This window comes from Ranitomeya imitator, chromosome 5 (genome assembly GCF_032444005.1).
Source record: "Ranitomeya imitator isolate aRanImi1 chromosome 5, aRanImi1.pri, whole genome shotgun sequence".
Taxonomy (NCBI): domain Eukaryota; kingdom Metazoa; phylum Chordata; class Amphibia; order Anura; family Dendrobatidae; genus Ranitomeya; species Ranitomeya imitator.
Genome location: NC_091286.1, coordinates 607731741 through 607756199, shown reverse-complemented (window position 1 = coordinate 607756199; position 24459 = coordinate 607731741). Strand labels below are relative to the sequence as shown.

Here is a 24459-nt window from a genome sequence, read left to right as displayed (position 1 = left end):
TCACAGAAGAAGTCGTCTCCAAGCTCCTCTCTTCTTCTCGTCTGACTACATGCACTACTGATCCCATTCCCTCACATCTCCTCCAGTCGTCACAACTCACCTAACTACTATTTTTAATCTCTCCCTCTCCTCTGGCATTTTCCCCTCCTCCTTCAAACACTCTATCATTACTCCTTTACTCCATCCTTTCACATTTCGGTTTCCGCCCCCTACATTCAACAGAAACTGCACTCATCAAAGTGACTAACGACATTCTGACAGCAAAATGTAATGGTGACCACTCTCTGCTCATTCTTCTCGACCTTTCTGCAGCTTTCGACACTGTTGACCACCTTCTCCTACTCTCTAGGCTCCAGTCACTAGGCATTAAGGACACTGCTCTCTCCTGGTTCTCTTCCTATCTTTCTGACCACTCCTTCAGTGTTCTGTTCGCTGGCTCCACTTCATCTCCTCTTCCTCTCATTGTTGGGGTACCTCGGGGCTCAATCCTTTGCCCCCTTCTCTTCTCCCTCCACACGGCCCCAATTGGACAGACCATCAGCAGAATTGTCTTTCAGTACCATCTTTATGCTGATGACACACAACTATACACGTCATCCCCTGACCTTACCCCTGCTGTACTACAGAACGCCAGTGACTGTCTGTCCACAGTCTCCAACTTCATGTCCGCTATCTATCTGAAAATCAATCTTTCCAAAACTGAACTTCTTCTACTCTCGCCATCTACTAACCTCCCTAAATCTGACATTTCCCTCTCAGTGGGTGGCACCATAATAATACCCCAGCAGCTGGAACATTGTCTGGGTGTTATGTTTGACACCAATCTCTCCTTCACCTCCCATATACAATCTCTTGCCCACTCTTGCCACTTACACCTAAAGAACATCTCTAGAATCCACCCTTTTCTCACCATGGAAACTACAAAAACCCTCACTGTCACCCTGATCCACTCCCGCCTGGACTACTGTAACGCTCTATTAATTGGCCTCCCCATTACTGGACTTTCCCCTCTCCAGTCCTTCCTTAATGCAGCAGCCAGGGTCATCCACCTGGATAATCATTACTCGGATGCGTCCGCTCTTTGCCAGTCGTTAGACTGGCTGCCCATTCATTATAGGATCCAATTCAAAGTACTTGTTCTCACCCACAAATCTCTCCACAGTGCGGCACCCCCTTACATCTCCTCCCTCATTTCTGTCTATCGACCTAACCGACCACTGGGCTCTGCAAACGACTTTCGACTAACCTCTGCACTAATTCTTACCTTCCACTCCCGACTCCAAGACTTCTCCCGCGTTGCGCCAATCCTCTGGAGTGCTCTACCCCAAGAAATTGGGACAAACCACAACTTGCACAGTTTTAGGTGCTCCCTCAAAACACATTTGTTCAGAGCGGCCTATCACGTTCCCTAATCAAAGTAATTTTATTGGTATGTTTGCGTGTGTAGCCCATTCACTATCTCCACCTATCTCCCACCCAATGAAGCCCTGAAGATGGCTGGACCTTCACTTTAAATACATATTTGTAAATACACACCTGTACTTTGTATCTCCCCCACCTCATTGTAGATTGCAAGTTCTCACGAGCAGGGTTGTTTTAGTTTGCTTTAATCATTATATTATTGTTAACGCTGTTACATATGACTGTTGGGTTTGAAACTGTTTAACTGTAAAGCACTGCGGAATATGTTGGCGCTGTATAAATAATAAAAATATAATAATAATCTTTATTAAGTCCTGGACAACCCAAGCTGTTCCAGCACACCCATGAAATGTGAAAATTGTAGGTGTAACAAAGGTTATTATAACGTACTAAGCACTATCTTGATAACTTGCTACAGAAGGCTATCCCACTTAAGATAACACTGCACAAACCATTGATCAATGTCACAATAGGTGAAAAATTACACTTTTTTGGACCGTGATATCCCTGTCATGTCTGATCTGAGTCAAGGTAACCTGTTGTGAATTCTGCTCTTGGGTTCCCTCCAGTGGTTATTGGTGGGAATGCAGTTGTCTCTGACTCGCAGTCCTGGCCAGGTGTATCGGATAATTACAATTCTGACTGGGATATTTAGGTGTGCTGGATCCTTTAGCCCTTGCCAGTTGTCAATGTTTCTTTGGAAGTGTTGGATCTCTGCCTGGCCTCTCCTGCTTATCTGTCAGTTCAGCAAAGATAAGTGTCTGTTTCTTTTCCTGTGGCACACATGCAGTGTGCTTATTTTCAGTACTGTTCGTTTGTTTTCCTTTTGTCCAGATTAGACTGTGTCTGTGTTTTCTCAGTCTGGTTGGTTTCACTGGAGTTGCAGATATACGCTCCTACATCTTTAGTTGGATGTAGGAAGTTTTTTGTATATTCTGCTGTGGATTTTTTGAAGGGTTTTAATACTGACCGCACAGAACTCTGTCCTATTCTGTCCTATCTAGCTAGAGTGGCCTCCTGTGCTAAATCCTGTTTTTTCTGCCTGTGTATGTTTTTTCCTCTCCGACTCACCGCCAATATTTGTGGGGGGCTGTCTATCCTTTGGGGATTTTCTCTGAGGCAAGATAGTATTCCTATTTCCATCTTTAGGGGTATTTAGTCCTCCGGCTGTGACGAGGTGTCTAGGTGTGTTAGGTACACTCCACGGCTACTTCTAGTTGCGGTGTTAAGTTCAGGGTTGCGGTCAGTATAGTGGCCACTTTCTCCAGTGAAAAATTCTCATGCAGCTCCAAGGTCACCGGATCATAACAGTAACCTTTGCTAGATCTGTATGTGATATGAGGTGCTGAGCTGCTGTCATAAAATATCCATTGATTATTCTAGGTTATGACATTTCCTCCAGTTCAAGAGGGAGAGATGTAGACACAGATAGACTGTCCTTTATACAAGCTCCACCCTCCTCACAGTAACACCACAGGCACAGACATACTGTGCTCCTTCCTCTTAAAGCAACATCACTCTTGTATAAAGTATACACCGCTATACAAACAAAGCTGCAGGAGTTAAAGGTCCACCCCTCCCAAAGTCATGTCCTCCACTGCTTAGTGCTCTGGTGTCTTCTTTGAAAAAAGAGCTGCACTATATGGAGCTAAAGCAGGTGCTATGCATGCACACTATTTTCAGAACTGGAAGGAGAAGGTCAGGGAATGCCTGGCATGTCAATCATGTCTCTTTTGTCGTGATTGCAGCTGATTCAGAGTGAGTTGGCGCAGCCCTAGTGGCAAGTGGAGTTACTATACATATGTCGCATAAAGGCGCAGATACAGCCTTGGCAGTGGATTGAAGCTTCCATTTAAAAGAAATAGTCATATTTTCTGGATTTGTCATTGCTTTTTGATTTGTATTTTGCTAATAACATTAAAAAAAATTGTAATTTCCAACTTTAACATTTAAAAAAATATTATTTTTTTTGTCATTTGCAACATCAACAATTCATAAATGATAGGATCAGTGAATTAGAATTTCAGATGTGTTGCTTTCATACGGACATAATCCACACACATTTATGACTAGCAGATGTTCACAGACGCCCTCCCCAAAACACACCAGAAAATCATTCAGTAAGAGTGCTGGGACAGGTGCCGAGGAGATATTTTCAACTCTAGTATCACAGTTTTTTTTCTTGGAGACATAGCTATTTGGCAAGAGCTGTGCAAGAGACTGCGATCATGTCTGCAAGGGAATGACGGCATGTGGAGGCCTCGGAAAACTGCATCCGCCACACAGATGCTGCTCTTTGCCTATAGGAATATGAGATAACGGCCAATATCATAGACCATATGCTGTCAGCAGTCCACATAGGTCTGTGCTATCAGCCATCCACAAAGGACTATGTTGTCAGCAGTCCACATAGGTCCATGTTGTCAGCGGTCCACAAAGGTCCATGTTGTCAGCAGTCCACATAGGTCCATGTTCTCAGCTGTCACATAGGTCCATGTTGTCAGCAATCCACATAGATCCATGTTGTCAGGAGTCCACATAGGTCCATATTGTCAACAGTCCACATAGGTCCATGTTGTCAACAGTCCACATAGGTCCATGTTGTCAGGAGTCCACATAGGTCTATATTGTCAGCAGTCCACATAGGGCCATGTTGTCAGCAGTCCACATAGGGCCATGTTGTCAGCAGTCCACATAGGTCCATGTTGTCAGGAGTCCACATAGGTCTACATTGTCAGCAATCCACATAGGTCCATGTTGTCAGCAGTCCACATAAGTCCATATTGTCAGCAGTCCACATAGGGCCATGTTGTTAGCAGTCTACATAGGTCCATATTGTCAGCAGTCCACATAGGGCCATGTTGTTAGCAGTCCACATAGGTCCATATTGTCAGCAGTCCACATAGGGCCATTTTGTCAGCAGTCCACATAGGGCCATGTTGTCAGCAGTCCACATAGGTCCATGTTGTCAGCAGTCCACATAAGTCCATATTGTCAGCAGTCCACATAGGGCCATGTTGTCAACAGTCCACATAGGTCCATGTTGTCAACAGTCCACATAGGTCCATGTTGTCAGGAATCCACATAGGTCCATATTGTCAGCAGTCCACATAGGGCCATGTTGTCAGCCATCCACAAAGGACTATGTTGTCAGCAGTCCACATAGGTCCATGTTGTCAGCGGTCCACAAAGGTCCATGTTGTCAGCAGTCCACATAGGTCCATGTTCTCAGCTGTCACATAGGTCCATGTTGTCAGCAGTCCACATAGATCCATGTTGTCAGGAGTCCACATAGGTCCATATTGTCAACAGTCCACATAGGTCCATGTTGTCAGGAGTCCACATAGGTCCATATTGTCAGCAGTCCACATAGGGCCATGTTGTTAGCAGTCCACATAGGTCCATGTTGTCAGGAGTCCACATAGGTCCACATTGTCAGCAATCCACATAGGTCCATGTTGTCAGCAGTCCACATAAGTCCATATTGTCAGCAGTCCACATAGGGCCATGTTGTTAGCAGTCTACATAGGTCCATATTGTCAGCAGTCCACATAGGGCCATGTTGTTAGCAGTCCACATAGGTCCATATTGTCAGCAGTCCACATAGGGCCATTTTGTCAGCAGTCCACATAGGGCCATGTTGTCAGCAGTCCACATAGGTCCATGTTGTCAGCAGTCCACATAAGTCCATATTGTCAGCAGTCCACATAGGGCCATGTTGTCAGCAGTCCACATAAGTCCATATTGTCAGCAGTCCACATAGGGCCATGTTGTCAGCAGTCCACATAGGTCCATGTTGTCAGCAGTCCACATAGGTCTATGTTGTCAGCAGTCCACATAGGTCCATGTTGTCTGTAATCCACATAGGTCCATGTTGTCAGCAATCCACATAGGTCCATGTTGTCAGCAGTCCACATAGGTCCATGTTGTCAGCAGTCCACATAAGTCCATATTGTCAGCAGTCCACATAGGGCCATGTTGTCAGCAGTCCACATAGGTCCATGTTGTCAGCAGTCCACATAGGTCTATGTTGTCAGCAGTCCACATAGGTCCATGTTGTCTGTAATCCACATAGGTCCATGTTGTCAGCAATCCACATAGGTCCATGTTGTCAGCAGTCCACATAAGTCCATATTGTCAGCAGTACACATAGGTCCATGTTGTCAACAGTCCTAATAGGTCCATGTTGTCAGCAGTCCACATAGGTCCATGTTGTTAGCAGTCCACATAGGTCCATATTGTCAGCAGTCCACATAGGTCCATGATGTCAGCAGTCCACATAGGTCCATGTTGTCAGCAGTCCACATAGGTCCATGTTGTTAGCAGTCCACATAGGTCCATATTGTCAGCAGTCCACATAGGGCCATTTTGTCAGCAGTCCACATAGGCCCATGTTGTCAGCAGTCCACATAGGTCTATATTGTCAGCAATCCACATAGGTAATTGTTGTCAGCAGTCCACATAAGTCCATATTGTCAGCAGTCCACATAGGGCCATGTTGTTAGCAGTCCACATAAGTCCATATTGTCAGCAGTCCACATAGGGCCAAGTTGTCAGCAGTCCACATAGGTCCATGTTGTCAGCAGTCCACATAGGTCTATGTTGTCAGCAGTCCACATAGGTCCATGTTGTCTGTAATCCACATAGGTCCATGTTGTCAGCAATCCACATAGGTCCATGTTGTCAGCAGTCCACATAAGTCCATATTGTCAGCAGTACACATAGGTCCATGTTGTCAACAGTCCTAATAGGTCCATGTTGTCAGCAGTCCACATAGGTCCATGTTGTTAGCAGTCCACATAGGTCCATATTGTCAGCAGTCCACATAGGTCCATGATGTCAGCAGTCCACATAGGTCCATGTTGTCAGCAGTCCACATAGGTCCATGTTGTTAGCAGTCCACATAGGTCCATATTGTCAGCAGTCCACATAGGGCCATTTTGTCAGCAGTCCACATAGGCCCATGTTGTCAGCAGTCCACATAGGTCTATATTGTCAGCAATCCACATAGGTAATTGTTGTCAGCAGTCCACATAAGTCCATATTGTCAGCAGTCCACATAGGGCCATGTTGTTAGCAGTCCACATAGGTCCATATTGTCAGCAGTCCACATAGGGCCATGTTGTTAGCAGTCCACATAGGTCCATATTGTCAGCAGTCCACATAGGGCCATTTTGTCAGCAGTCCACATAGGGCCATGTTGTCAGCAGTCCACAAAGGTCCATGTTGTCAGCAGTCCACATAAGTCCATATTGTCAGCAGTCCACATAGGGCCATGTTGTCAGCAGTCCACATAGGTCCATGTTGTCAGCAGTCCACATAGGTCTATGTTGTCAGCAGTCCACATAGGTCCATGTTGTCTGTAATCCACATAGGTCCATGTTGTCAGCAATCCACATAGGTCCATGTTGTCAGCAGTCCACATAAGTCCATATTGTCAGCAGAACACATAGGTCCATGTTGTCAACAGTCCACATAGGTCCATGCTGTCAGCAGTCCACATAGGTCCATGTTGTTGGCAGTCCACATAGGTCCATATTGTCAGCAGTCCACATAGGGCCATTTTGTCAGCAGTCCACATAGGTCCATGTTGTCAGCAGTCCACATAGGTCCATGTTGTCAGCAGTCCACATAGGTCCATGTTGTCTGTTATCCACATAGGTCCATGTTGTCTGTAATACACATAGGTGCCCTGTGCTCTCCACATTGTAATTATAGGAGATCAAATCATGGGGAAACAATGTGCTGCCCATAAAGGAGAACATTCCTGAATGCACTTAGTTGTACATATATTGCATAGCAAAAGTCTGCATTGACTTTAGTCTGCTGTGTGATTCCTATAAGTGTGTCCTAGAAGTGTGAAGATTAATTTTAGAATTAAAACCAGAATTGAACCAGAAGGGAACTGAAGGTAACTGGACAGTCACTGTAAACAATGTTTCTGTTTGTTTTCACTTTCACCCCTATAATTCTTCACTTTCTGCAAACTCCCCTAATCCCTACTCCTAGTAAAGAACTGTTCATCTCTTCTTCAATGCTCCCCATCCACCTCACCTCCTCCTCAAAACTGTTCCTTAACATACAATCCTCTGTCTCGAAACACAGACAGCCCCCTAATACCCTCTCCTGCTCCCACCTGCTAACACTTTCTCTGCTCCTTCTCACTGCTGGTGATATCTCTCCAAATCCTGGTCCTCCTCACCACATTCCCACAGTCATTTCTACCTCCCATTCACGCTCTATCACAACCTTGCGTAACCTCTCTAACCTTATACCCATTCACCCAGCCCCCGCTTCCCCGGTCCCACTAACAGGAGCTCTGTGGAACGCTTGCTCTGTCTGCAACAAGCTTTCCTACATCCATGATCTTTTTGTTATTACTAAACTTTCCTTCCTCGCCATCACCGAATCCTGGCTCACCCCTTCTGACACAGCCTCTCCTGCTGTACCTACGTATGGTGGCTTCCACCTTTCTCACACACCCCGCCCCAGCAGCAAGCATGGTGGAGGAGTTGGTTTTCTGCTGTCAGACACCTGCTCCTTCACCCCAATCCCACTGCAACCCTCTGTTACCCTCCCTTCCTTTGAGGTGCACTCTGTGCGCATCTACTCCCCCTCCAACCTCCAACTGGCTGTCATCTTCCGCCCCCCAGGGCCAGCCACCACCTTCTTTGACCATTTCACCACCTGGCTACTTCATTTCCTTTACGCGGACATCCCTACTATCATCATGGCCGACTTCAACATCCCTTTTGACACTTCCCTCTCAGCTGCCACTAAACTTCTATCTCTCACTTCCTCCTTCGGCCTCACTCAATGGTCTTCTACAGCCACCCACAAAGATGGCCACACACTGGACCTCATCTTCACCCGCCTCTGCTCCCTATCTAACCTCTCTAACTCACATCTTCCTCTCTCTGACCACAACCTTCTCACATTCTCTTCCCTCTCCACTCCATGTATACAATCCCCACCCCACAAACTTTCACACCCTCGCAGAAATCTTAAACACCTTGACCTACACTCATTCTCTGAATCCCTCCTCCCTCTCACAGATATAAGTTCCTTACACAATTCGGATGACGCTGCTGCTCTATATAACACCACAATAGCTGCAGCTTTGGAATATGCTGCCCCACTTACACATACCAAAGCTCGCAAAATCAACAGACAGCCCTGGCACACCAGCCTGACCAAAGAACTGAGGCAAGCTTCCAGGGCTGCTGAGCACAGATGGAAAAGTTCCCACTCCAACGAGCACTTCATTGCATTCAAACAGTCCCTCACTTCTTTCAAGACCACACTCGCCACAGCTAAATAAACCTACTTCTCATCTCTCATATCCTCCCTGTCTCACAACCCTAAACAGTTATTCAACACCTTCAATTCTCTCCTCCGTCCCCCAGCACCTCCTCCCTCCCCACTCATCTCAGCTGAAGACTTTGCCTCATTTTTCAAGCAGAAGATTGATAACATCAGAGACAGTTTTGGTCCCCAACCCCCAGAGCCCTTCCTCCCGACTTCCCAGCCATCCACCTCCAAAACCAACTTCTCCACCATTACAGAAGATCGACTCTCCACTCTACTCTCAAGATCACATCTCACCAGCTGTGCACTTGACCAGATCCCATCCCACTTCATCCCAAACCTCACCACAGTCTTCATCCCAACCCTAACCCATCTCTTCAACCTATCACTAACAACTGGTGTTTTCCCCTCAAACTTTAAACATGCCTCCATCACACCTATCCTCAAAAAGCCCTCTCTTGACCCATCCTCTGTATCTAGCTATTGCCCTATATCACTTCTCCCCTATGCCTCCAAGCTACTGGAACAACATGTCTACCTTGAACTGTCCTCCCATCTCTCTTCTTGCTCCCTCCTTGACCGCTTACAATCTGGCTTCCGGTCACACCACTCCACTGAAACTGCCTCTTAACCGCCAAGAGCAAGCGACACTACTCTGTCCTCCTCCTCCTGGACCTGTCGGCTGCCTTTGACACAGTGGACCATTCCCTATTATTACAGACCCTCTCATCCCTTGGCATCACAGACTTGGCCCTATCCTGGATTTCATCATACCTAACAGACCGGACATTCAGCGTCTCCCACTCACACACCACCTCCTCACCTCGCCCCCTATCTGTCGGAGTCCCACAAGGTTCAGTCCTAGGGCCCCTGCTCTTATCCATGTACACCTTTGGCCTGGGACAGCTCATAGAATTTCATGGCTTTCAGTATCATCTCTATGCTGATGACACACAGATCTACATCTCTGGACGAGATATCACCTCCCTACTAACCAGAATCCCTCAATGTCTGTCCACTATTTCATCCTTCTCCGCTAGATTTCTGAAACTTAACATGTACAAAACAGAATTCATCTTCTTTCCCCATCTCACGTGACCCCCCCCCAACGAACCTATCCATTACAGTAAATGGCTGCCCACTCTCCCCAGTCCCACAAGCTCGCTGCCTCGGGGTAATCCTTGACGCTGATCTCTCCTTCAAACCACATATCCAAGCCCTTTCCACTTCCTGCCAACTTCAACTCAAAAATATTTCACGAATCCATTCATGCCTCAACCAAGAATCTGCAAAAACCCTAGTCCATGCCCTCATCATCTCTCGCCTTGACTACTGCAACCTCCTGCACTATGGCCTCCCCTCGAACACTCTTGCACCCCTCCAATCTATTCTAAACTCTGCTGCCCGACTAATCCACCTGTCCCCCCGCTATTCCCCAGCTTCTCCCCTCTGTCAATCCCTTCACTGGCTCCCCATTGCCCAGAGACTCCAGTACAAAACCCTAACCATGACATACAAAGCCATCCACAACCTGTCTCCTCCATACATCTGTGACCTCGTCTCCCGGTACTTTCCTGCACGCAACCTCCGATCCTCACAAGATCTCCTTCTCTACTCCCCTCTTATCTCCTCTTCCCACAATCGCATACAAGATTTCTCTTGCGCATCACCCCTACTCTTGAACTCTCTACCACAACATATCAGACTCTCGCCTACCATCGAAACCTTCAAAAAGAACCTGAAGACCTACCTCTTCCGACACGCCTATAACCTGCAGTAACCACCGATTGGCCAAACCGCTGCATGACCAGCTCTATCCTCACCTACTGTATTCTCACCCATCCCTTGTAGATTGTGAGCCTTCGCGGGCAGGGTACTCTTTCCTCCTGTACCAGTTATGGTTTGTATTGTTTAAGATTATTGTACTTGTTTTTATTATGTATACCCCTCCTTACATGTAAAGAGCCATGGAATAAATGGCGCTATAACAATAAATAATAATAATAATCTAATATATAATTGCCTAGAATACTACTTCCTGCAATTTGTGCCAACTTCCTGTCCGGAGCTAATGTCCGGAGATAATGTCCGGAGCTAATGTCCGGAGATAAGTGACGTCAACAGTGTCCAGTGTCTGATTGGTTGCCGCCTGCTGCGAGCGACCAATCAGAAACGTGCCGTACTGTGACTCACTCCGCCCGCCATTTTGGTGTGATTTTTGAATTTTTACCTCACAGCAAGTTTCTACTGCGTGGAGGCGGGCCCAGTGACGTTGCTCTTCAAGCTCCTGCCGAATTTCGTCAAAAAAATGATAATACCATTTACCAAAACTATATATATTTAGTTGTGAAGTGGTTCAGTGACATTTTCACACCAATTTTGAACTTTTGTTTGGTGTTTTCTCCATATGCTGCCTATTATTCACTGACTGTTATACTGAGAGACTGCCGTTTATTAACCTCTTCTTTGCCACATTGGGTATATTGCTCTATTATTTGCCACATAAGGACATTGTCCATTATTGCCCAGCAATTTCTCTGCAATATAAACTGCCTATTTATTAATATCTGCATTCCTGCAAAGAACTATTGCCTATTATTAACTGGCTATTTTCCTACTACTTGACATTGTTCTTAAGCAAAGAACCGTTGTTGTGGCATTTGCCACAACACGCAAAGTTGTCGTCTGATGTCTTTCATCCCTCCCCTCATAAGCATGTTCATGGATCCTGTGTAACTGTACCTTAAATAACAAGAATTGTCAAGAGCTGGTGAGTGCAGCCATTTTTTGTTCTTTCTTACTATTATTTATTAATTGTATTATTTTTACATTTGAATAAATAAAGTATATATGGATTCTAGACTCCCGATTCTTTAGAATCGGGCTGCCATCTAGTAATAACATAATTTCTTCAGTATACAGCAATATAGCTAAATTACAGCGTACAGAACAATCATTCGATTACAAGTTCAAATCCTCTAAGGGGTTTGAAAAATAAGGTAAAAAGCAAATTTTTAAAATATTTTAAATTTATTTTTTAATATTAAAATTATAGCCACCTTTCTTTTCCCATTTCATAAATAAACATATAAGGTATTGCCTTGACCAAAATGTAAAATTAATAAAAATATAAAGTTAATTAGTCTATTCAATAAATGTAATGAAAAGAAAGAATTTTAGAATTGTGGAGTTTTTTACTTGCTGCACCTTCCCCCCAAAATGTTATCCAAACACTGTACAGTATGTACCCCAAAATGGTATCAATAAAAACCTCAAAAAATGCTGACTCAAGGAAAACAAAAAAATAAATAAATAAAGTTCGGCATCATCTTAATGGGGCTTTTCCATGAACAGAAAACATTGAGGACGGTTCATTGTGACCTGAAACGTCTCCCAGACATGTGGGTTTGAATAAAGTCTACCACTTTTTTCACCGCAAGGAATTTGGAGTGCTGCCTTCATTTTTTATTTTATTTGTAGATATTGGAATACAAATAAGTTCTACAATTGAACGTGCTAAAAAAAAGTTGCTCCCCTCACCTGCCCAGGAGCTGTGGTATGATCAGACCATGTCCCTGCATGGTCAGACATGGCCATTACACAGCAGGAACACATTTATAAGCTTATCTCAGCACAGGAACATTTTATTTAACACATTAAATTGTGGAAATTATTATTATTCCAAGATCTATTGATTAAAATATATTTTGTTCAGTTGAAAACCCCTTTCCGACATCGTGCATGATACTACGCTGATGTCGGACTCCCACTGTTTGGTGCAGGCTCTGGCACTCAGCCTTCACCTATCTGGGAACATGTCAGCTGATACAGTATATAAAGCTGACATTTGCCCGAAACAGCCACGAGTGGCTGTTAACTAGTTAAAAGCAGCAGTCAATTTCTGACAGCGGCATTTAACACGCGCTTCTGGCAAGCGTGCTGGAAATCCCATCCATCGGTGACCCCATCACGTGATCGCGGGTCACCGATGGGTTGGCATGAAAACCAGAGGTCTCCAGCAGACCTCTATTGTTGTCACTGCGGGATGGGCGCCCCCTAGTAGTCGGCGCTCATAGCAAGTGAGCGTTTCTGCTACAAACAGGCAATCTGATCATCGCTTGTATGTAGCAGAGCCGATCAGATTAAGGACCATAGCGAGAAAAAAAGTCAAAACGCCAGAATTACTTTTTATGGTCGCCGCTACATAAATAAAATGCAATAATGGGTGATCAAAAGATTGCATCTATACGAAAATGGTAAACTTAAATATGTCAGCTCGGGGGACAAAAAATAAGCCATCAACCAACCCGAGATCATGAAAAATTTAGATGCTACGGGTATCGGAAAATGGCGCAATTTTTTTTTAACAAACTTTGGAATTTTTTAGATAAAAAAGAAATTAGACATGTTTGGTGTCTATTATCTCGTAATTACCTGAAGAATCATAACAGCATGTTAGGGCTAGCGGAATGCACCAAATAATAAGACTGATAGTGTACGGTGCGTTCGTAGCCCGGGGTCCACCGTGCAGAGATGGAACCTGCTGCTGAGTAATGACGGACTATATGGCGGTACTCATAAGTATACTCGCGTGGGTTAAACTTCACCCAACGTGAAGGAAGCGATCCTGTTGCGTCACAGGGTCGCGGTACCGCACATAGAAGGCGAGCAAGCAGTCAGCGAACTTAACCCCAACTAGGATTGAAGTCCGATTAGACCACTTGCTGGCACAACACCGCAACAGGGTGTGTTAGGCAACTATTATAATAAGAGCACCGAAGTGCGAACTGTGCCGTGCTGGCAGGCACCACTAAGCACCCAGACGTGGGTCAGGAAGCGCACTACTGGCGCGTGGCGCCGCACTGGCGGTCACAGCAATAGACGCTGATACGTGTGTGACACGTTGAGTGATTTGTCGGGCGCTAGATAGCAGCCATACTCCATACGCGAACAGTCATACAATAGGGTAGGGGTATTTAATGAACGACTTGCACTCACAACAAACACACGTATTCAATTGTACACTAGCGCATGGCCGTGCGGTCATGCGCAGTTTATATAATTGAAGGACAGGAAGTGGCCACAGAAACTTTGCCCTTCCAAGACCTGCCAAGAGGACCAATGGAATGCGCTGCAGAGCCAGAGCACATGACCCTCGATCTCCAACGGGAGATCTTGCTCTGGGCATGCTCAGTGTGCGCAAACAAGGACTTAGTCCCAGGGAAGTCCGCTCGCCGCTGACCAGCACTGACTTTAATGGCAGGAGCTGAAGAAGCAGCAGTAACTCTCTGTACAGAGTGAGAGCGAGCAAGACACTGGGAGTGACGTCCCTGCTGAGCAGACTCCACTGCGGCTAGAGGAGAATGGGAGACCGCAGCGGAGACGGATCGAGATTCCCCCTGTGCAGCAGAGGAAACTCGACTCCTAACACAGCAGGTCAGTTTTAGCATTACGTGAACATGGTAAAAAGAAAAAAGACATCTGTCAGATTGCACTTTTTTTTTTGCAATTTCACCCCACTTGGAATTTTTTTTCCTGTTTTCCGGTACACAATATGTTAAAACCAATGGTGTCGTTCAAAAGTACAACTTGTCCCGCAAACAACAAGCCCTGAAACGGTCATTTTGACCAAAAAATTAAAAAGTTATGGCTCTGGGAAGAAGGGGAGCAAAAACAAAAATGCAAAAAATGCAAAATGGCCCGGGGGTTAAGGGGTTAAGGTATTTGACCACTGTGCCACCATGATGCCTCTGAGATACGTTGGCACAGAGTCCATTGTGTCTCTCTCCTTGTTGTAAATTTGCCGGGACTGTTCCTAGTTTTCAGAAACAGAACAGGACCCTTCAAGGAACTCTCATGTTGCTTGTTGCAATTGTCTGATCTGCTACCAGGGATGGACTGGGACTGAAATTTAGCCCTGGCATTTGAAATCACAGAGGCCCATACTGTCCTCGCCCCCAGATTGGAGAAAATCAAGATTTATTACAAGACCAATATTTCTAATAATACCAAAAATGTTAATATATAAGTGTAAGTAATTACATCAAAATAATAATATTGCAATATTACAGACAAATACCAACAAACAATAACCAAATGTTACCTGCATATAGAATATTGATAATACCACGATACTGATCGTTAAAGTGGTTGAAGTTAAAGTCTATGTAACTTCAGACTTCTGAATCCTCACAGCACAAACTGTGAAGATTTTTCTGTACCGGCACTGAGAGCGGGCCATCATGACTTTGCTCATTTCACTTGTATTGAACTCAGCTGTGCACGTGACTGCATTTATGCAAATTGCACACTTGCGGTAAAATGATCAGGGGCAAAAATGCTGTAGGTGCCACGGTTGCAATTGCACCTGGGCCGTGGAGCCTAGGGGGCCCCAAAAGTCAATTTGGCCTATATAAAAAGACTAATGCTATTAAAGATTTGCAATAATTCTGGGCCTCATTAGAGATTTTGCTTTTTTTGACCCAACTTTGAAGGACGCCTTGAAGTGGTAGTTGGGTTCACATATATTGGCCAATATATTGTAGTGCAGCGGGGTTGGGGCAGTGTGACAGATAGGCAGTGACCCAGGAAAATAACTCACAAAATGAACAGCACAAGGTATCCTCCAGATTGCAGCCAGGGCGTCACAGCAGTCCGTATCTAATACTGGTTGCCGAGGGTAACTGCACCACCATATCACTCTGCAGGGTGCCAGGCATTCACTGCTCTTGGCTCTGTGTTGCCTCACACAAGCTGGATGCTGCAGACCCACCTGCTCTGCCACTTGAAAACAAACACTGAGACACCCAAATCCTTTACAGCAGGATTTTTAACTAGAATCTGTGGCCAAGGGCCGCTTGTAAGACCCGAGGGAGTGAGCCGCCTCAACTACCATCCTGTAGTTCACTCCAAAAATAAAACCCCTTAACGGGTTTTCCTGAATATTGTCTTGGTCAAGTAGCTTGATCAGGTCCACACATACTTTTATTTTGCCTTGTTACTCACAGGCGTCCTGCTGTGGATACAAGGCACTCCAGCAAGTCTAATAGGGCTCTGTCTGCATCCTTGGGGATCCATATCGACCCTCGCATATAATCGCCCTCACTGTTAGGGCTCGAGTTCCAGCCTCTGCACAGGGGGAATCTCGAGCCATTTCTGCTGCAGTCTCCCATTCTTCTCCAGCCGCAGTGGAGCCTGCTCAGCGAAGACGTCGGTCCCAGCGTCTGGCTCATCTGGCTACTGCTGTTCTTCCAGGCTCTGCCATTATAGCTAGTACTGGTCAGTGGTGAGGACTCGATTCTGGGACTAAGTCCTGCTTTCTCCCTTCTGAGCATGCAAAAAGGAAGACCTCTCATTGGAGGTCAGGGGTCACACGCTCAGGTCCTTAAGCAACTCACATTGGTCCTCTAGGAAGGTCCTGAAGTTGCTGCAACTATAAAAGGTTTGCATGGCTGCATGGCCATGCGCTAGTATCAATCTTTGTTATGAGCTTTGCGCCAGTGTGGTCATGTATGCTTGTGATCAGGGCTCAGCTGAAATAAGCCACTAGAATACCGGCACCTCCGATGAGGAGTTTGTTCGCATGTATTCAGGGCACGGCTGAAATAAGCCACTAGAATACCGGCACCTCCGGTGAGGAATTGTTTGCGTGCTTCTCTGACAGCATGATCACTGACTGCTATCAGCTCAGCAGTTAGCTGCGTACTCCTGTGAGCTTAACAGGACACAGTGCTTTTCTATCACGGCGACTCTGTGAAGTAACAGAGCTCGCTTATACTGCCATATAGTGACATTTGCTAGCAGCAGGTTCTCCTCCTGCACAGTGGACCCCGAGCTGCGAACACACCAATAATAACATCTATGTTTACTCGGTGCATTCCACCAGCCCTAACATAATACAGGCGCCAGGGTCTGGCTAGTAAATGGCAGATCAACAGCAATCTTTGTGGTGCATCCAGCAGCTGGAGGGTAGATTGGCGGCTCTCGAGCGCTCAATCTCAGCAATGGATGTTACCGCAGTTGCTGTTCAGACTGCTAGCGTGGTTGCAGCAACCTTGTCCACTGCCACCCCTGTTCCGACTCTTTTTCGCCTCCCGCTGCCAGAGAAATTTTCTGGAGATAGTAAATCTTGTAGGGGTCTCGTGAGCCAGTGGTCTATACATCTCGAGCTTCTGGCTGCACGTTTTCCCACAAAGCGGGCAAAGGTGGGATTTATAAAGTCTCTCCTGTCAGACAGAGCATTGGAGTGGGCTACGCCGCTGTGGGAGCGTGGCGATCATGTGGTGCAGAGTGCTCCGCTGTTCCTGAGCTATAATAGTCTAGGCTTCCTCCTGGGCCACACATCAAATAATTACTAAAAGGATTTGTCCACTTCATCTAGTAACAGTACACCATAATGACACTGCATTTACATATAGAGATAGTGTCACAATAATGTAAATATGCCATGTTCTGAGTATACTTCTAGAAAGTTCCATGGCTTTACAGACACGCTGTGGGCTTTCTGACCCCCTTCTCTTCCCCCCAGCTGTCTGTGGGTGAATACACTTATCTTCTGCCTGCCACCTCTGCATGCAGCTGTGAAACCGAAAGTAAAGAGTAGCAACACATGACAATCCCTTTGTTTAGCTATAGTGGTCTTTTACGACCAAATATATCAACACAGGATATTCACAGAAATAGGCAGTTCATATTTCAGGAAACTGCAGGGATCGGGTTCCCAACTGGTGGGTTTTGGGAGCTCAGTGCTTAGCAGAAATTGAGTAACACATTATTGCTTAACCGAGGCTCATAGCCAAGCCGTGTTTTGATTTAAATGAGCGTCTATTTCGTGCTGAGAAAAACGGTAATTGTGCCGCCATTCTACGAGGTTCATATGCCTAGATATGTTTACTAGATGGTTTTCCATACCTTTCAAAAAGGGGTGTATCCAGCCCACTCAGTGATGTCACGACCAGGGGTGTAAGACAGGGAGACCTCATTTTGCACTAGTCTTTGTCCAGGGAGCTAGCTGAGAGACGCTCTGTGATGCATTTTGATGTATTGTCCCTCCCCCTACACCGCATGGTCTGCTATGAAATGACTTAAGCAACTGTAAGTGTTTTTTCTTCCATTAATCCCTCTTTATTTTGTGATGGTCTGTACAAAAGATAATTGTCTCCTTTTATAATATATTTTATCTACTTTTGTAAACACTGCCTAATCTTTTTTTTTTAAGTAAAAGTTATCATATTTGCTAGCGTTGTTTTCCTTGCTCTAAAGTTACCCTAAAGCCTCTAACGTAAGCCATTGCTACTGATTGGGTTGGCTCCTGACCCGTTTTTTAATAAGAAATAGGAAAATAGGAGCTGGTGGCAGCGGAAAACTGGCAGCGATGGACGGCGTTGATCATTTTTATTCCTGCCTGAGCGGGAGTAGTTTTATCGCCCTAGCTGCAGTGTGCCCAATAGCCAATACATAGCAAGGCAGCCTTTCTGGCGACTAATTATCCTAGATGCAGTTCCATGCCTGACCTGAGGGTAAAGGGGGCACCAGAGAGCTGCAAGTTCCAAAGCAGAACTGAGAAGTGGGATAAAAATAAATCCCCTTCAGAAAAGAATGGGGCAACCAAGCAACCCCGGTTCATGACATATTGGTGGCAGCGGTGGGATAATCAAAAATATCCCCCCTGTGACTCATGACAGATAGATAGATAAATAGATAGATAGATAGATAGATAGATAGATAGATAGATAGAGAGACTGCAATGATTATGTTGTAACATTTGGTAATTTCCATCCTCGGGATTACTGGTAAATAGTTGGCAGTTTCCATCCATACAGACACAATAGGACAAAGTTATTGGATTTTCTTTTGTGATTCACAGAGCATTTTGTGTGAATGTGAAGCTTCCACCCCAGCAATGATATCTTCTGGTTTATTGCCATTCACCTATTATCTTTTTCCCCTTTTCTCTTACAATCCGTGTTATACGGCGTGTGTTTCCATGAGAACCAGAATCTCTTTCCCAGTATACTTGGAGCGAGGGCGGCCGCAGATACTGAACTTTCTGACAACACTTTGGTGGCAATAATGAGTCTTTACAATTTAATATAGAGGTGCGATAGCTTTACTACTGATTCCCGGGTGATAAACATTATTTCTGCAGGCTAAACAATGGCTTCACTATAGAGCGGGGTCACGGCTGAGACCTATAGATATAGAATTAGAAATGAGCTATTGTGGGACAGAAACAAACATTGGCTCCACTTTAAAGATTTTTTTTCTATTATCCTAACTATAAAATCTTAAAGAGCTCCTCCATAGATGGCAAATACCAATCTATGCCTCATTGCTGAAAATCACATTGTATTAAGCTATCACTCAAGGGTTAAAGGAATCCATCTTTGGTTGTCATCATTATTTCATGTGTCTAAGGGTGCTGGTTCACAATAAAGTGAATCTGTTACCACATTTTTTTTTTACTCCATCTGAGAGCAGCATCATTTAGGGCTACAGACCCTGATTACACCAATGTGTCACTTACTGGGCCGCTTGCTGTAGTTTTGATAAAATCCCTGTTTTTTCTGCTGCAGATCTAGCAGTTCTCTGAACACTGAGCCCTGTATAATCCCGCCCACAGCACTGATTGGCAGCTTTCTGTGCACACTGCTCATAGGTAGAAAGCTACCAATCAGTGGTGAGGGGCGTGGTCGGATTGCAGGTTTATTAGACCACTATAGATGATTATAATCTCCTGCTCAATAAATCAGTGATTGTATCAAAACTACAGCAAGCAGCCCTGTTAGTGATATATCACTGAAATCAAGGTCTCTGCCCCAACACAATGCTGGTCTCAGATTAGGTAGTAAAAAACTGCTGACAGATTCAGATGGAGTATGTCATCTTACAGACAATGCTACTTGGGAAATATATGCAAATAAGTTCTCCCGGGGAAGAAGAAAAAACTGTCTCTCCTTGAAGAGTAGGACAATCACTTACAGGATGGCTCCCTCCAAATCTTGGCAGCAGGAAGACATCCGGAGAACAAATTTGCAAGCTCCATGTTTGCTGATGTTCTTGAATGTGAGGCACTTAGATAATCAAAATGCAGCCGGAGCTTTGAGCAAAGCGAAAATTAATTCAAGACCTTGACATCTTTGAGTAGGATATGCACCAAATTCTGGGGTCGGCATATCATAAAGAATGTGAGTCCTCTTAGTTGTAGGCTCCCAGTGAACTTTCCCACTGGATAAACACTGGTTGGCTCTTTAAAAAAAAATCAAAACTAAATGCCCTAAAAAATGCCCTTAAAAGATGGATGCAATTGCCATAAAGCTGAGCCGAGTTTGTGACATCAAGATGATCTAATGATCTGGTGGTAAATGATAAGATTCAGAATACAGTCTTGCTCAGTTCAGGAGAGATGCCAGGCCAGTCCATGCAGTACGATGCGATTCTCGCACGAGAAATACGGCAGTCTGTCTCTGCCCTTAGAAGAATGGTCTACTTTTTTGCAGAAAATTACTCCATTTTGTGTGTTTAGTGTTGCAGGTCAATCCTATTAAAAGGAATACGTTTGAGCTGCCATATCAGACATAACCTATGGACAAGAGTGGCGCTATTATCCAAAAAGTAAAAAATGACCATTTTTCTGTCTGAACATCAAAGTCTGCTGCCTTCATCTGTATACCTAAATCTAACTGCCTAAGTGGCACTAACCCATAGTCTGTGTGCACATGTTGTGTTTTTGTCACATTTTTGTCGCGGTTTTTATGGGCAGTTTTGTCACAAAACCTGAAGGCTTTCCTAATGCCTGCAAAGTAAATGACTAATGACTGCAATGAGAATCCTTAAGTATCGTGCACACATTGCTTCTTTTGACTTGCAGATTTGGTGCAGATTTTACTCACAAAGACTACTTTCCCACGATTGGTTTTTGGTGAGTATTTTACGCAATTTTTCCTCCCAAGAGATGCAGAAATGGAGCAGAAATCTCAGTACCAAATACTTAACGTGTGCACATAGCCTTCCAATTTATTTATTGTGTAACTGAATAATTAATCGAAACCTATGCAGAAATGTAACAACTTTTTTGTATTTCCATCTGTCTCTTTACATACAGCTGTCAATTGAAAGTATATCTTGGTATTCATCATGCTGTGTTTTACGTCATGAAGGCTTAAATCAACCAAAAATGTCACTCAGCCCTTCTAGCTATTTTTCTCTTTTCACTTTTTAGACCATCACTCAATGGATTGTCACAGCTCTCGAATAATGCACGACACCGAAAAGGATGATAATAATAATGATGAATACGATAATTACGATGAACTGGTAGCCAAGTCTTTGTTGAATCTTGGCAAAATAGCCGAGGATGCGGCATACAGAGCCAGGACGGAATCTGAAATGAACAGCAATACATCTAATAGCATGGAAGATGACAGTGACAAGAACGAGAATGTGGGACGGAAAACAGAGCTCAGTTTAGACTTGGACAGTGATGTTGTTCGGGAAACAGTGGATTCCCTCAAACTGTTGGCACAAGGACATGGCGTAGTACTTTCTGATAACCTCAATGATAGGAATTATATTGACCATTCCCATGAAGATACACGGAATATGAACTATTTGATGTTAGGCAAGCCTACAAATAATGGACATGCCGAGAAAATGGTGGAGGAGAGTGATGAGGAGGTGTGCTTGAGCAGTTTGGAATGCTTACGTAATCAATGCTTTGACCTTGCACGGAAACTTAGCGAAACTAATTCGGATAGAAGTCAACAACAATGTATGGGTATGAGAATGCCAAGGGCGGACGAAGACTATTCTGATCGAATGCCAGATAGGAATTATTCAGACATGATGAACTTAATGAGACTTGAAGAACAATTGAGCCCCAGGTCAAGAACTTTTTCTAGCTGTGCAAAAGAGGATGAATTCATTGATAGAGATGATGATACTACCTCCATCACCTCCGACAGGTCAGAAGAAGTCTTTGATATGACAAAAGGTAATCTGACACTGCTAGAAAAAGCCATAGCTCTAGAGAGCGAGAGAGCAAAAGCAATGAGGGACAAGATGGCCATGGAAGCTGGAAGGCGAGATAGCATGAGAATTTGCGATGAACATACCATGAGACACATGTCAGGGGAGGATAGAAGGCCAAAGTCCAATGATGGCCATGTCAAAAAGCCATGTTATACAAAAGGTAATATATGCATGCTTATTTCTACCTATGTTGTATGTATGGTTTCACACAAGCAGAATATGGGCCAAAATATTGTGTCCATATTATGGTGGCAAGTCCTAGTTCAACTGCTCCTCTTGAGACTCAAAGTACTAAGACCATGTTTTCCTGAAATGCGGTTAGCTTCGGTGTTTAGACATGTTATCAGGTTATGCATGCATTTCTATCACAATTGTGTACCTCAGGTCCAACATTAATAAATCAATGTTATATAATTGCATACATTTTGATTATATAGAGCATATCGGCCCATCTCCAGTCAAAAGAGTGATTCTGGTCAAACAAAAACCCCACCTGATCAGATCTATGTTGGCTGTTACACTCGGTCAATGTAGCCTTACATGTTTGATTATTTTTGAAGTAATGGCCTTTGCAGAAGGGAAAAAAGATTTTTCACTGAATTATTGTTTGCATGTCGACCGGTGTGAATCAAATAAAGGCATCTTCTGAAGATTTCACACACAGTTGACTTCTCTTCAGACAATGATGGTGTGACATTAGTCAGCTAAAACCATCACTTTCTATGATCAGTATTTTACACTTCCATTAATTTTAATTTTATTTGTATGGGAAACTTTAGGCACCACGCAGTCTTTAAGACAGCACACAGAATTTCCATGACTCCATGTCATGGCACGCTTTGTGGTGGCACCATTTTTCCTAATTATTCTACGCTCAGAAACAATTAACTGCATCTAATGCATCATAACACAATTTACCAATTCAGCTGAGATAATTTTTTTTTTTAAGAGGATGGATCACTAACATTTTCATGTAGAACCAGACACATTATGTAATAGTGGCTGCAGAGCGGAATAAAAGTTTTTTTTATTTTTGCTTCTCCATTGCGGAGATATTAGCAATCAATGTATTTAACACGTACTGAGTTAAGTTCAAGTTAAGTTCAAGTGGGTGTAATCAGTTGTTGTCTAATAACACCCACTAGGAATTAACAAATGTTAACCTGTTAGGTGCCAATATATTCATTGCTAATATACATCCGAAAGGACACGTTCAGTATTTCGTCAGTATTTTACATCAGTATTTGTAAGCCAAAACCAGGAGTGGGTGATAAATACAGAAGTGGTGACGTGTTTCTATTATATTTTTCCTCTTATTGTTCCACTCCTGATTTTTGACTTACAAATACTGATGTAAAACACTGAGCATGTGAATGTGGCCTAACACAGAGGCAAAATGAAAAAAAAATAAGAACATTTAATGCCACTCTACATTGAGTGTCCAATTCAACATGAAACATTTGGTAAGAGGTCATCTTAACCTTCCTCTAGTGTTAGGGTCGTGACCGACCCGTTTTAGGTTTTAAATGCATACAAATTCTACATACATTTGTTTATTGCATCAAGACTTTTTTGACTTTTTCAGGAACTTATTGTTAAACAAAATACAATACAATAAAACTATTTTACTAAATTGTAGAATGCTCTTATGAAAATTGTAACATTTGTGTTGTTGGGGTCAATTTCGACCCAGGTCTAATATAAGAGTAAAAAAACAATAATAAGTCCCAAAACTGAACTCATAAACACAATATAAACCAACAGCCCACAGCCAGCTCTACCTCCAACAACTTGAGTTAGGGACATGTCCAGGCATGTATGGCCAAATCAGCTTAGAGTTGGTACTTTGCAGAGTATAGTTTATATTATTCTCTTGAGGTTCATTTGACAATATTTTTATATTGAAAATGAAGGGTATGCTCTCAAATGAAAGGCCCAGGGGGCCACAACAAAAATATTAAAATCAATCCTTCCATGGATGAGAAACCCTAACAAGGTAACTAAGAGGTAAGAAACAAATTGGATCATAAATAACTGTTTTTAGGGTATCCTAGGGGTGAGTTAAGACACGGGTCAAAACCGATCCATTAACATAAGAAAGAGCAACAGAAAGCTAACACTAGAGGACGGTTAAGCCTCCACATTGAGAACTTTGTGCATTTTGGCCTCATAGACTTGTATAGTTGCTTCTTTTTACTCCTTTATACAAGTCGAGCTTGAATGGATCAGTAATATAACCATGCACGTGAGCGCTGAAAAAAAAAAAGAATCAATCGAAATATTGATTGTGTCTGTAATTGCTCTCAAACCTGATATTGATTCAGTAGTAACTAACAACACAGATCTTAGGTAACCTAGACCTAGACGTCAGCGCCATTCATGAAATGACAAGCTTTCTTATTTGAATACATTTTAGAATTATTTTTTTTGCCAGAATTAAGACGCTAATTATGAACACATTTAATTTTGCTGGCTAATGATGGGTGATTGATGAATTAGAATAATCAGCTTTTTATTATATTTATTGCTATGAGTTGATAATGAGCTTTGATGTAGTGTGCTCTGTGGAATGAATATGCTCTTCAAGTGTCTTGCTGTGTGTGTGAGGTACATGAATTCGGTGTCTCTAAATCACTCGCAACAATATGCAATTAATTCCACTTAGATTAATTGATGATCCCATTAGCCCCTAAGAATGAG

General features: G+C 43.8%; 1 protein-coding gene across 33 annotated transcripts in view; it reads left to right on the top strand.

The window, feature by feature from the left end:
* Positions 1-24459, top strand: part of MYT1L (myelin transcription factor 1 like) — a 770605-nt gene that overhangs the window by 588006 nt on the left and 158140 nt on the right. For 25 of the 33 annotated variants that reach the window (XM_069728021.1, XM_069728020.1, XM_069728031.1 and 22 more), the window contains one exon: positions 20951-21919. The exons of 1 other annotated variant lie outside the window; for it this stretch is intronic. In XM_069728021.1, coding sequence (XP_069584122.1) covers positions 20951-21919 — 969 coding nt within the window. Of the gene's footprint in view, positions 1-20599; positions 20651-20950; positions 21920-24459 lie in introns of all 33 variants that reach the window. 7 more of the 33 variants (XM_069728008.1, XM_069728022.1, XM_069728016.1 and 4 more) reach the window with 1 other exon arrangement.